The sequence below is a fragment of the Dendrobates tinctorius genome, unplaced genomic scaffold (assembly GCF_039654945.1).
Source record: "Dendrobates tinctorius isolate UK_male_01 unplaced genomic scaffold, ASM3965494v1 ptg000232l, whole genome shotgun sequence".
Lineage (NCBI taxonomy): Eukaryota > Metazoa > Chordata > Amphibia > Anura > Dendrobatidae > Dendrobates > Dendrobates tinctorius.
This window is the reverse complement of record NW_027361899.1, coordinates 14,770,898-14,785,240: the sequence shown is the minus strand read 5'-3', so window position 1 is coordinate 14,785,240 and position 14,343 is coordinate 14,770,898. Positions and strand designations below refer to the sequence as shown.

The 14,343-nt window shown below is 44.2% G+C and overlaps 1 protein-coding gene across 1 annotated transcript; it reads right to left on the bottom strand.

The window, feature by feature from the left end:
- Positions 1 to 773: 773 nt before the first annotated feature.
- On the bottom strand, positions 774 to 1,520 carry LOC141060151 (ankyrin repeat domain-containing protein 9-like). The gene has a single exon (XM_073556429.1). The coding sequence runs from the start codon at positions 1,518 to 1,520 to the stop codon at positions 774 to 776; it is 747 nt and encodes a 248-aa protein (XP_073412530.1).
- Positions 1,521 to 14,343: the final 12,823 nt, after the last annotated feature.

Genomic DNA, 14,343 nt, shown 5'->3' with positions numbered 1-14,343 from the left:
GCACTGTGTGTCCTTCATAGACAGACAGCAGGAGAGCAGGAGAGTTGGGTGGATGGACATACATTAGAGCAACAACTAAATGAGCCCGGTGTCAATGTTTGGGGCGTTATTTCAAGGTTTGGTGTTTTTGGACCATTTTTTTTTTTATGGAACAGTCACAGGAGATAAGTATCTCGAAATTCTAATGAATCAAGTTGTTCCCCAGTTACAGCAACAGCCTAAGGGTCCTGTCACACCAAGCGACGCACCGGCGATCCCAACAACGATACGACCTGGTCAGGATCGCTGGTGCGTCGCTACATGATCGCTGCAGAGCTGTCAAACAGGCAGACTTACCAGCGATCAGGACCAGCGAGCACGCTAGTATCCAGGGTAAACAGCGGGTAACTAAGCGTGCGTTTTTTCATTTCAGCAAGCAGAGATCTGGAAAATAAATTTAAAAGCACAAAGTATATTTCATGTGACTTATCATTATTTGCTATTCATCAGCCCCCATAATCGCAGAGGTTCACAATCCAATCTCGGAGACTTCCTAAGGCTGGCCCCATAAGAAGTGTGCTAAAGGGGTTCTCCGAGGCTTTAATGTTTGGTTGGTGGGGGCCGCCTTAACAAGTCACATGTCACAGCCGTCACCTAAAGGTTGGAAACTCATCAATCAATAATAGGTGTACTGTCCTAGCAATAGGTCATTAATGGGTAAAATTTGGAGAATCCCTTAAAAGCTCCAAACAGAAATAAGGGAAGTTGAATTTCTGATGATATCCTAATGTCCCCTAGTATCCATGGGTGAACCTGTCTTTAAAGCTACGAGGAATTGGAAGACTTTCTATAGACGCCATAAGGTTTGATGGTGGCAACTGCTGCAGAACCTTCTTCATGGACATCAAACTTAGAGGAGCCGGCCTTTCCCTCAACATATAGGCGTAAATATCTTCTCCCAGTAAAGTCTCCCAGTATTCACAATTCTCCCGCAAGTCCGTTCTCTTTTGCAAACTCTCAGGGGGTGTAAATACCAAGAGGTGATCTAAACACTGCATCTTTAGATTCAGGTTGTCCCTTGACTTCCATATTTGGGTCAAGATCTCATCCATCGGCGTCCGCCCCATGTTGTCGGGTCTTGATTGCGCTCCATAGGAAAGCAAGATTAAGACCAGACCAGGCCTGAAAAGTTTACAGGCCAGATGCAGAGAGGTCTTCCCGTCATTTGGATGGAAGTCTTTCTGCAGGTTTATATAGGATTGGAGGCGCGGAATCTGCTGAGTGGTCTCGATAATCATTTTTAGGATTTCTGGCCGATTGTACCAAATGGAGCGGCCGAGGTGAGATGCGTATTGTGGGTATTGGTCGTGTTTCAATTCTGAAACCTTTAGAGAATCCTCTGCGAAGCGGATCAAGAGGTATCGAGCATACGATATATGGTTGTGAACCACAGCATGGGAAAGGGCGCTGGACGGGGAGTAGAACTGGTCTTCAAATTCTGGTTCCCATTCGAAATGGATCTGAACCCTCAGGTTCTCCATCCTCCACACAGGATAATGGTACTTCATAGCCCAGCGAAACCTGTCTGATCGCAAAATGGTTGGTTCGAAATACTTCATCTTTCGTTCAGGCCAAAAGTGTAGGGTAACCTGGTTACCCTATCTCATGTATCCACCCAGCTGGTCCTGAAGGTGCAGAGGTCCTCGATGGATTAGATGCTAGTCTTTAGGAGATGGCAGCTGTGGTTTCTTGGCATCTGCTGTCTTTATGATGAATAAGCTGAATGTGTACACCCTGAAGACCACCTCCTCCTCCCCCACACACTCACCTCCTCCTCCCCCACACACTGTGTCTGGGGAGGGGAGCAGAACATCAAGCCCTGGAGACCTTTGTACCTCCTGACAAGGTGTGATTTTTCTTTAGGTTGGTCATACACTTTTTGTGATCTCTTTGATGCGATTTTAGTATAATTTTTATAGTTCTTCCTCCGTCTTTACGTACATTCTCACAGGATGTATTCGCAGTAACACAAGCCAAAAAATGGTAGCAAAATTTTATGAATGGTACATTTGTCTTTTCTTCAATTTGTTCTCTTTTTTAGTGGCAAATTTTGCAAGTAATAAGTTTTCACCTGCACTTTTTAGCATTTTATTCCAGCGTTTATGTAAATTAAATAAAAATCAACATCGATAAACGCACTTCCACACGAGTTGTTTTTACCCAGGAAAATAAAAAATAAATTGTTTAAGGGAGAAAAATACTGCAAACCGGATCCAAAAAAACATAAATTTACGACATATTGCCATTAAAAAGACGCCTTTGACCCCAAAATATGCCAGATTCTTACATGTTGATAAATGTTGTCATTTTACTCTCCCACCTAAAAGACATTGTCTACTTACTGTCAGATCGGCTTATACACTTTGATCAAAAGGTGCTCTAAGAACAGCATGAGGTCGGAGCAACCTGGAGAATTGTTATGGGAGCATATAAGTACATCCATGGCAGGGCTATTCACAAAAGTATGACATGAGAGTGATGACAGAGAAGGGTTAAAATAAAGCTGCTTTTTTTTGTAACTTGTGGCAAGGTAGTGTAACAATTGCAATTTCCCAGTGAGGGGACAGGCTTGATGGTGACACTCGGTATATAGTGGCACAGAGCTTGTTGGTTCAATAAAACAATGGTACAGCTATCATCACTTTATGTAGGTATCAACCACAGTACTGAGGCCCTGAGCTTGGTGGTTACACTACAGTCCTGAGGCCCTGACCTTGGTGGTTACACAACAGCACTGAGGCCTCGACCTTGGTGGTTACACTAAAGTACTGAGACTCTGAGCTTGGTGGTTACACTACAGTACTGAGGCCTTGAGCTTGGTGGTTACACTACAGTACTGAGACCCTGATCTTGGTAGTTACACTACAGTACTGAGGCCTTGAGCTTGGTGGTTACACTACAGTACTGAGACTCTGAGCTTGGTGGTTACACTACAGTACTGAGGCATTGAGCTTGGTGGTTACACTACAGTACTGAGGCCTTGAGCTTGGTGGTTACACTACAGTACTGAGACCCTGAGCTTGGTAGTTACACTACAGTACTGAGGCCTTGAGCTTGGTGGTTACACTACAGTACTGAGACCCTGAGCTTGGTAGTTACACTACAGTACTGAGGCCTTGAGCTTGGTGGTTACACTACAGTACTGAGACCCTGAGCTTGGTAGTTACACTACAGTACTGGGACCCCGAGCTTGGTAGTTACACTACAGTACTGAGACCCTGAGCTTGATGGTTATGCTACAGTACTGAGACCCTGAGCTTGGTGGTTACACTACAGTACTGAGGTCTTGAGCTTGGTGGTTACACTACAGTACTGAGACTCTGAGCTTGGTGGTTGCACTACAGTACTGAGACCCTGAGCTTGGTAGTTACACTACACTACTGAGACCCTGAGCTTGATGGTTATGCTACAGTACTGAGACCCTGAGCTTGGTGGTTACACTACAGTACTGAGGCCTTGAGCTTGGTGGTTACACTACAGTACTGAGGCCTTGAGCTTGGTGGTTACACTACAGCACTGAGGCCCCGACCTTGGTGGTTTCACTACAGTACTGAGGCATTGAGCTTGGTGGTTACACTACAGTACTGAGGCCTTGAGCTTGGTGGTTACACTACAGTACTGAGACCCTGAGCTTGGTAGTTACACTACAGTACTGAGGCCTTGAGCTTGGTGGTTACACTACAGTACTGAGACCCTGAGCTTGGTAGTTACACTACAGTACTGAGACCCTGAGCTTGATGGTTACACTACAGTACTGAGACCCTGAGCTTGGTGGTTACACTACAGTACTGAGGTCTTGAGCTTGGTGGTTACACTACAGCACTGAGGCCCCGACCTTGGTGGTTTCACTACAGTACTGAGGCATTGAGCTTGGTAGTTACACTACAGTACTGAGGCCTTGAGCTTGGTGGTTACACTACAGTACTGAGACCCTGAGCTTGGTAGTTACACTACAGTACTGAGGCCTTGAGCTTGGTGGTTACACTACAGTACTGAGACCCTGAGCTTGGTAGTTACACTACAGTACTGAGACCCTGAGCTTGATGGTTACACTACAGTACTGAGACCCTGAGCTTGGTGGTTACACTACAGTACTGAGGTCTTGAGCTTGGTGGTTACACTACAGTACTGAGACCCTGAGCTTGATGGTTACACTACAGTACTGAGACCCTGAGCTTGGTAGTTACACTACAGTACTGAGACCCTGAGCTTGATGGTTATGCTACAGTACTGAGACCCTGAGCTTGGTGGTTACACTACAGTACTGAGGTCTTGAGCTTGGTGGTAACACTACACTACTGAGACTCTGAGCTTGGTGGTTGCACTACAGTACTGAGACCCTGAGCTTGGTAGTTACACTACAGTACTGAGACTCTGAGCTTGGTGGTTGCACTACAGTACTGAGACCCTCTGACTTTTTTCTAGAGTCACATCTCTTTAGAGGTGTCTCCTTCAGCAGAATCTCCTACTTCAGAAGTCCTGAGCTGATCTCAGAGTATCTACTGTGATCAATAATCATTTCTAAGGATTTCAGGTATTCTGCTTTCTATGAGGCTCCGGTCTCAGGACCTTTCTTCCCTGACTGCCTGGCTCAGTCTACAGATCAGCAGCACTCAGTCACACAATTTTGTCCTGACTCTCTCTCTCCAGCAGTATTTTTGCCGCTTCCTCTCTCCACAGAGAGACAGGAGTGAAATGTCCTGAGAAATGTTGACAACTAGGGACAATGTACCCACCCTCACAATGGGAGGCCCAGTGCCTGCACCTCAGACATTTCTCTATAATACCAGTATATATGTATGTGTCATAGGAATAAGAACCACACAAGGTGCCTGATTTCTTAAAGGGGCTGCACCCACATTACTTTTCTTAAAGAACTGGTGTCCACATTAGTTTTCTGCAACTAGGTAAACATTACAAAACCAGTATGACCAGTTACTCCAATGTCCAAGGACATGTTTTGTCAGGTTCTGGTCAATCTTTTGATCTCTTGATCAACTTGTTCTCCAGCAGATTTTGTTGATACGATCAATTGTCCTTATATGTATAATTTGCACTTTCTTGAAATAACTTATAAACACATCTGTTTTTATTTTGTTTTCCTGGTCTGATGTTATAAATTTATTAATTCATCAGTAAAATCATTTAAAATACAGGAAAAACGGTACTGGGAAGTTGGAGGCTGATTTTAAGGTTCAGAATAATGTAATAATAACTCTATGGTAGCAAGTTCCTGCAACAACTTTCACAACAATCAAAATATATTCCAGTAAACAATGAGCTTTTAACTCTAATCATTAAAGTGCAAATGCCTGGACGTGCTGCTGCATAAATTAATCTAAGAATGAACCCTAATTTAATTTAAAGTGCAAATGTAAAAAGGTGCAATTATTAAATACATTTTAATCAAAAATTCAATAAGTAATGAAAAGGCTTTTGCTATTCTCTTATTTAATCACTAGATGGTGCTGTTTTCTTATAGTGTCAATACATACAACTATAGTCCCAAGCATCTTAGTATGTCTCGGACATATCTCTCGGCCTGTGAAGCTGTGGCTAAAGGGCAACTTTATTTACTATATAAGCATTTATGTGTCCAAAACATAGCCAGAAATAACAGAGATGGATGAAGTTATTGTGTAAAGTGACCCCGCGTGTTTGAAAGCATGAGATGTAATCAAATACCTTAGTGCCGCTGCCGTGTACGAAGTATTGCCCTCAGGACTCCTGCCTCCTAGACCTGACGCGCGCGTTTCGCTGCCCTGCTTCTTCGGAGGCGGATCAGCAGATTTTGTGGCAGAAATTTTTGTGACTGTTTCTTTAAACTAAATGAACCATGGTTTGTAGCCGTCCATGTGCTGCCCCCAAAGCAACCGCGTCTGGATGAATGAATGGAATCGAATGCACCGAATGCAGTAGTTCCTGTTAGTGGCGGCCAATGACCACTCGCTGAACATGTGAAGAAATTAATAGGTTAATTAAAAACCTAAAGATGGTAAAGAGAAGGGGTCTTGGTAATATAATTGGGGGAAATCAGGCAAGAATGACTTCCCTGGGGGAAGAAGATGTGCATCCAAGCAGAGGACGGTGCTGAGGACAATGACTGTAAACCAGATGACCCGACATATTTTATGTCAGTAATGCCGGGGTTAACGCATGTAGGTTAAATGGCGATTGCTAACTTGGTATACTCTTGCTCAGGGTCAGATATCTCCATAGGGCCCCTGAGATGAGCTGGGCCCCAGAATCTTACCTAAACCCTAGTCACCGGCTACACTATATGCCTCCACTTTAACAGACAGCACTGGGCAAGCAGAGGAAGGCAGAGCAGTCTGGCTGACTTACCCCGAAGTATTGAAGTTGGATCAGACAAATAATTTGCCCCTGGAAGAAGCCACGGCGAAACGCGCGTCGGGGGTACAACGTAATAAATGTGATACACTATGGATACAGTAGACTATTTTGTAACTTTCATTCAGCACTGATGTGAATAAGGTTTCTCTCATTTCAGTATTATACTTTGGATTTTACAATCATTATAAATGTTCGGTTTTACCATCTAGCACGATGCACACTTTATTTACTTAGCACATCTTTATATTCTATGCATCTTATGATGGTGTTTCCTAGTCGTTTTCTGTAGTCAGTTTTGATTTGTGTATTGCTGCAATCTCTTTTTTATTGTTTTCTGTGTAAAAGCTGCTTTACCATAATTCCTTTGCAAATGTTTGTGATGTTATCACCACTTTTAAGCTTCCGTGTTCTAGAATGAAATATAATGAAAGTTATTACTTTAATATATGCGGGGGTCATACTTGTAGGTTGTGTGTTCATATTCTGTTTATTACCACCATTTTCTTGTTATTTCTTTTCACACTGACAATTTCCATAGGAAAAATTCTCAATTAAATCTGCTGAAGATTATTGCAAAAATGTCTATGTAATTTCGTTTTTACATTGATTCTGCCGTGTGCAGAGTATCTCCTGCAGTTCTCCAGATCGGCCTTCCCAAGGCTAAAGTGCAACGGTGTACCTGTACGATGGAGATTAAAATCAGAAGAAAATCCACACAAACATGAGAAGAACATATGTTCCACTTGGTGCATGTATCTATATCTCAGGACCCCAGCTCTGCAGCTGTCACAAAGCCTCAAAAGTAGGTTTAACATATACTTAATAGATGTTTTATGTTTTATGAGTCACACTGCTTACTCTAAAACAACCACTAGATGGCGATGTTTGCCCACAAAAGGTTAATCTGCAGAATAACTGCAGCATCACAATCTCTGCTTGCTGTCAGTCAAATAAAGCAATGTTCATGTATTGGGTGTCAGGTGTTATCAGGGAATATTTTAACCCCTTATTATCAGGCACATTTTCATTTTCTTTCCTTGTTAGTTAATTCCTCCTTTTTTTACAAGAGTCGTAACTTTTTATTAAATTATTGCTTCTACGTCTTGTGTTTTAGGTGATTAGTTTGCGGTCAAATGGTAAAAAAAAAAAAAAACATTTCTGCCATCACCTTTTATGTCTCATTTTTCCAACATTCACCGTGTGATAAAGATGACACCTCAAACTTGTATAGGTTTATTTTTTTATATTTTCATTGTTAAAAAAAACAGAAATAAAATATTAAAAAAATGTGTTTTTTGTTGCCATTTTCTGAGACCTAGGCCTTTTTTTTATTCTGCTGATGGATGCAGGCATGGGCTTGTTTTCATGTGATATGTAGAACGTATGGTGCCTGGATAGACCTCTCTTTCTGGGCCCTTTCCGTATCGACCTGTACTCACGTTCATACCGATTAATCAGACAACTTAACTCAGCCACGATCTCAAGTAAGAAGACTCCAGGAAAAGAGGGATGCTTTCACTGAAATTCTTGTATTATGATGAAAGCAGCAGGTAAAAAGGAATATTCTTCAGAGGAAATGCAACAGGATGCATACAGATGGAGGGACGATCACAAAATGGAGAATGAAGGAGGGAACAAACATACATCACAGGACTACAGGGAGAGAGTTGGAACAAAATACAGGGAAAGGCAAACTTCTGCCTAGCAACAGATGATGCAACACAAACAATGCAAATATTAAATGATTTCCCAAGTCGTGGGACATGACACTCCCCGTCTGAAATCCTTGGATTTCACGATGTCCGTAATTCTTCGAAGTCGTTCGAACCTGAAAAACAAGAGAAAAGAGAAAAACATGTATGCAATAATAAACATCAAACATTTTTAAAGTCCAACTCGTTGTTGTTGACCCGTAGATCACACCGGAAGATAAGTCCAAGTCTATTAAACCCATCTTCGGATTGGGGAAGCCGCAAACATGCCAACTCTTCCACCAACCCAGCAATCCAATGGCAATGTTCAAAGTTCAATCCAATGGAGAATGTCAATGTTCAATAAAACTGGGGAATGAGTAGGTATGCTCCCCGCCATGAGCAACGTCCAGGAGCAATGTACAGTTCATGTGACGTCCTCCTTTGGTAGAAGCAGCACGAGATCAGTGACCGGACGGAAGAAGGTTCGGGTAGAGCCCCCTTTTGTCACCTTAACTTCTGTCTTACGAGTCTTTCCGTCCTCGCTGGGCATGACCTTGGTGATAAGACCCATTGGCCAGTCGTTACGATGTGCCTCTTTGTCTTTTAAGAGGACAAGGTCTCCTTCTTGGAGATTGGGACTGGGTGTCTGCCATTTGTGACGGTTTTGAAGCAGGTGCAAGTATTCGGTCTTCCAACGGTGCCAAAACACGTTAGCTATGTGTTGTACTTGCTTCCACTGACGTTTGTAAATGTCCTTGTTATCGAAATTCCCGGAAGGAACTGTATCAGCTCCAATCTTCTGTGTAAGAAGTGTAGCTGGGGTAAGAATCATTGAAGAATAACAACGTGGGACTTGGAGTTGTTCTAAGAACTTCAAGGACTTCTTCCATGTCTCCCACCTTTGCTGTTTCTGAGTCGGAAGCGGGGTGTCCCAATCAGTGTTCTCGGCAGTGAGCTGTCTTAACAGTGTCTTGCCTTGAATAGTGATGGATGCTACAAACCCGAGAGGATCGTAGATGCTGTTTATGACAGATAGGACTCCTCGTTTGGTAAAGGGTTTGTCACAGGGCGACACTTGGAAGGTGAAGGTGTCCTGTTTGATATCCCACAGTAGACCAAGGCTGCGCTGTGTGGGAGGAACATCAGAACCTAGGTTGAGGTCCTTTAGGTTCGTGGCATGGTCCTCAGATGGAAACGCGCTCATTACTTCTTGACTGTTAGAGATGATCTTGTGGAGTCTGAGGTTTGATGTGGATAGCATTTCCTGTGTCCTGGAGAGTAGGTCAATTGCATCTTCACTTGTGGGCAAGGACTTGAGCCCGTCGTCTACGTAGAAGTTCTTCTCTACGAATTGACGAGCATCGGATCCGTACTCTCTCTCACCTTCCTGGGCTGTCCGTCTCAGTCCGTAGATCGCCACAGCAGGTGAAGGACTGTTGCCGAAGATATGGACCTTCATCCGGTAGTCTATGACTTGATTGTTGACATTGTTGTCTTTGTGCCATAGGAACCTAAGATAGTTTCTGCTGTCTTCCTTCATGATGAAGCAATGAAACATCTGCTGAATGTCGGCCATTATAGCAACAGGTTCTTGTCTGAAGTGGATCAATACTCCAAGGAGGCTGTTGTTCAGGTTGGGTCCAGTTAGTAGCAGGTTGTTGAGAGAGAGGCCTTCATACTGAGCGCTGGAGTCAAACACCACTCTGATCTGGTTAGGCTTGTGAGGGTGATAGACACCAAAGGATGGAAGGTACCAACATTCTTCTCCTTCCTTCAGTGGTGGCGCAGGTTCAGCATGATCTCTGTCAAAGATGTTCTGCATAAAGTCAATGAAATGCTTCTCCATCTCTGGTTTCCTCTTTAGGGTACGCTTTAAGGATGAGAACCTTGCAGTTGCTTGCTGCAGGTTGTTCGGCAACCTCGCTCTTGGGAAACGAAAGGGTAAAGGAGCTACCCAACTGTTGGAGTCATCTTGAACAAATTCTTTGTCCATAACCTTTATGAATTCTTTATCTTCCCTTGTGGGTGCTAACTTGTTGTCTTCACTTGTGGAATCGAACACTGTTGACCCGAGGTTTTCGTTCCAGGGCTGGAGCATGTTCATGTTGAAGGATTCCTGTTGCCTCTTGGTGTTGCTCATTTTCTCTTTCACCCAGTAATGATGTGAGCATGGCTGAAAATGAGTGCTGCGACCATTTGGCAAGATGTGTGTTTTGTAAGAGATGTTATTAGGTCTCTTCATCTTGTGTATGCAAACATCGCCCATAATTACCCAGCCTAGATCAAAGCGTTGGGCAAATGGTGCGTCGTGTGGTCCGTTAATTTGCTGACGTACCTTGTGCAGCCGGAGAATGTCTCTGCCAAGCAGAATCAGGATATCTGCGCTGTTGTTGAGGGCTGGTATCTTGTTTGCTATCCCCTTGAGATGTGGGTGATGAAGAGCAGCCTCTGGCGTTGGGATCTCTTCTCGATTGGATGGAATCTGGTTGCACTCGACAAGTGTAGGTAAGGGTATCTCTACGGTGTTTTCGAGGGATGTCGCTATAAGACCACTGGCCCTTCTCCCAGAGACCTCTGTAACACCGCTGCAGGTACTTAAGGTGTAAGGGTAAGCATTTCCCTTTAAGTTAAACATATCAAAGAGTTCTGACCTTGCAAGTGATCGGTTGCTCTGATCATCCAAGAGGACGTACACCTTCACGGCTTTCTCTGGGTGACCGTTGGGATATACGTTCACCAGACAAATCTTCGCACAGGACTTGTCCCAGAGACCTTCTCCGCAGACTTCTGTGCATGAAGAAGATATTGTGGTATGACTTGCAGTTTGAGCTGCGTCCTCCCCGCCATGGCTCGTGGTGGGGGAAGGAGTACGTGTAGAGTCTGGACGGTATAGGTGGAGTGCTTGTACGTGATCCTCACTGTCACACTCCATACACTTAATTGTAGTTTTACAGTCTTTAGCAAGGTGTTCAGTAGAAGCACAACATCTGTAGCATACCCCGAACTTCTTTAGAAGTTCCTTGCGTTCTTGGAGCGGTTTCTTCCTGAAGCCGATGCACCTTTTTAAGGGATGTGGCTTCTTGTGGATGGGACACTCACGATTTGGGTTCTCTATCTTTTCACCCTTGTTGCTCTTGCCTGGGGCTGATGTTGGTAAGGGAAGAATATCCGTCTTCTTCACTGACACTGGACCCCTGCGGTTTCTGTCATTCGAGCGTGTGCTCACGTATTTAGAATTAGGTGAAGCTGGGCCACTGGATTCTCCGTAGGAAAAGCTTGGGTCGTTCTTACGCTCTGCAATGTCTTTTATAAACTCACAGAAGTAGGAGAACGGAGGAAATGACACTTGATGGTCTTTCTTGTATTTTGACCCTATTGCAGTCCACTTCTCTTGTACATTGTATGGTAGCTTGGAGATAATGAGGTTTACTCCACGAGCAGTGTCCAGGTAGCTGATGCCAGGTAGGTGGATGTCTGCCTTGGCCAGCTAGAGCTCTAACAGCAGGTCACTGAGCTCTAGGAACTTTGAACTGTCCTTGCTTGATATCTTTGGAAAACTCTGTAGTCGCTTGAACAGTGCATCCTCTATGGCTTCTGGACTGCCAAAGTTTCTCTCTAGTCTTTCCCATGCAGCCATGAGACCAGCCGTTGGATTACTGATATGTACAGACCTGAGTCTCTTGACACGCTCTGTGGATTGTGGTCCTAACTATCTGATCAGCAGGTCCAGCTCTTCCGCAGCAGTGATGCCGAGGTCACTAGTTACGGTTCTAAAGGCACTTTTCCAACCTCTGTAATTTTCAGGTTGGTCGTCGAACCTTGTGAGACCGGTTTTAGTAAGTTCACGGCGAATCATGTACCTTGCGAAGTCGGACATGTCTGTTCTTTCTGACTTAGGATGCACAATTGTAGGCTGAGCGGTGTTGTACATAGGGGTGGAGACGTCTTGGCCTTGAAACATGGGGAAGTATGGAGTGGCATATGCATTTAGTCCAGCAACTGGTTTGGTGGGTATAGTTTCTGCTACCTGCGGAGGTGGCACTGTGCGGTTGTCGAGGGTATAATGACCTGCCGGCATATTGGGTTGCATGTAGGTATTAGCCTGTGGATTTTGGTGAGATGCAGGGTTTTGGCGCATACTGGAATATGAAGGAAGTTCAAGTTTGGAAGCATTGTACTGACCTTGAATGCAGGATTCTGTAAGTGGATCGGCATCCTGGTACTCTGGAGAAGCGTCAACACCATCAGGAGTGTTGGTGATGATCTGCGGTTCGCCATCTTGGCTTAGCACGTAGTCTCTTGTGCGTTCAATAGGGTCTTCTGCCTCCATTTCACACAAACTGACGCTGTCTCTTTGACTCCCACTGATAGCCTGCTCGAGTACCTTTAATTCTGCCATGGCTGTTGCATGCTCACATTCCTTCTCTAGAGCTTCCATGCGTGCCGCTTCAGCGTCCATTTCTGCTCTATTTTGTGCAGCAGCTGCATCCATTTCTGCTCTCTTTTGTGCAGCAGCTGCATCCATTTCTGCTCTCTTTTGTGCAGCAACTGCATCCATTTCTGCTCTCTTTTGTGCAGCAGCTGCATCCATTTCTGCTCTCTTTTGTGCAGCAGCTGCATCCATTTCTGCTCTCTTTTGTGCAAAGGCAGCTTGTACCTTAGTAGTTTCAGCCTTAGCACGTGCTCTTATAAGCTGCTCAGTAGGAGTAGAATATTTTTATGAACTTGACCTAGATGAACGTTTTGAGTGCTTACACGATTTGGAAGAGCGAGTTGATGCATCTGGTGTCCGTGCGATTCTAGCCTCTATCTTGGCTTTAATGTCACGTACAGTGCAGTCTCTTTCAGAATTAAGCTGCTGGAAACCTTGCAATTCGTTTAAAGTCTCTGGGAGATTCAGTTTCTTCAGGAGAATAATATATTGGTCACTCTTCTCCATATACATTTGGTATGCTGTGCATAATTGTTCTAGGACTCCCTCTGGTGGTAACTCATGAGAAGCAGGCCTTGATGCAGTGTCTATATGACTCAGCACTTTCTTCCATACTGAAGACACATCACTATATAATTCACATTTTGCAGTCTCTAAATTCTCCATGACTTTCCATGTGGGTTTGACTGTACGTTTTCCCCTTTCGCTAGATGGTGGATGGGGGTCTGGGTCTCTTTCCTGTGCTTGTAAGTCTGGTAGGGACATTGTATTCCTTGCTTCAGACATGATTAGATTGCAGGCAGGAAGAGTTGATGATGAGGGTTATACTTCCCACTGTTCAGCAACAGGAAATACACAGAGACTCTGCACAGAGTTGATACTTTGTATCTAATGCTGGAGCAGCTTCAGGGTCCTGTGTAATGATGGGAGTTATATTCCTCTCTGTTCAGCTGCAGTGTGGCTTCTATGCACGCTGGGGTCTGGCTGGAACTGGGTTACAGTCTATCTGGGAAATGTCCTTTTCCACTGAGATTCAGCACAGACCTTGAGTTACTGTCTCTGAAGGCAGGTTATTCCTTTTTACTGTTCTGACTCATGGATATGTAGAACGTATGGTGCCTGGATAGACCTCTTTCTGGGCCCCTTCCGTATCGACCTGTACTCACGTTCATACCGATTAATCAGACAGCTTAACTCAGCCACGATCTCATGTAAGAAGACTCCAGGAAAAGAGGGATGCTTTAACTGAAATTCTTGTATTATGATGAAAGCAGCAGGTAAAAAGGAATATTCAGAGGACATGTAACAGGATGCATACAGATGGAGGGACGATCACAAAATGGAGAATGAAGGAGGGAACAAACATACATCACAGGACTACAGGGAGAGAGTTGGAACAAAATACAGGGAAAGGCAAACTTCTGCCTAGCAACAGATGATGCAACACAAACAATGCAAATATTAAATGATTTCCTAAGTCGTGGGACATGACAATTAGTATACCCAAGTCTTTTTCACATGTGGGAATTTCCCACGCAGCAATGGCATAAAGTGAGACTAGGGACTTTTTTTTTTTTTAAGTGGCGGAGGAATACAGTGCGGAAGGATACCTACCTTCCGTCATTGGATTCCTGCAGCCCGTAGAGAACGGCAGCATCATCTGATGCTGCAGTTCTCTACCCAAGATCGTCGTGGGACACACTCGTGGACTGCTTCGGATCGTGGGTGAGTATTTTTGTGGTTTGTTATGTTAATATTTATTCCGGAAAAGACAATGGCTTCGGGGAACAATGTGACAAGTATTGGTAAGTATGTTACTCTATG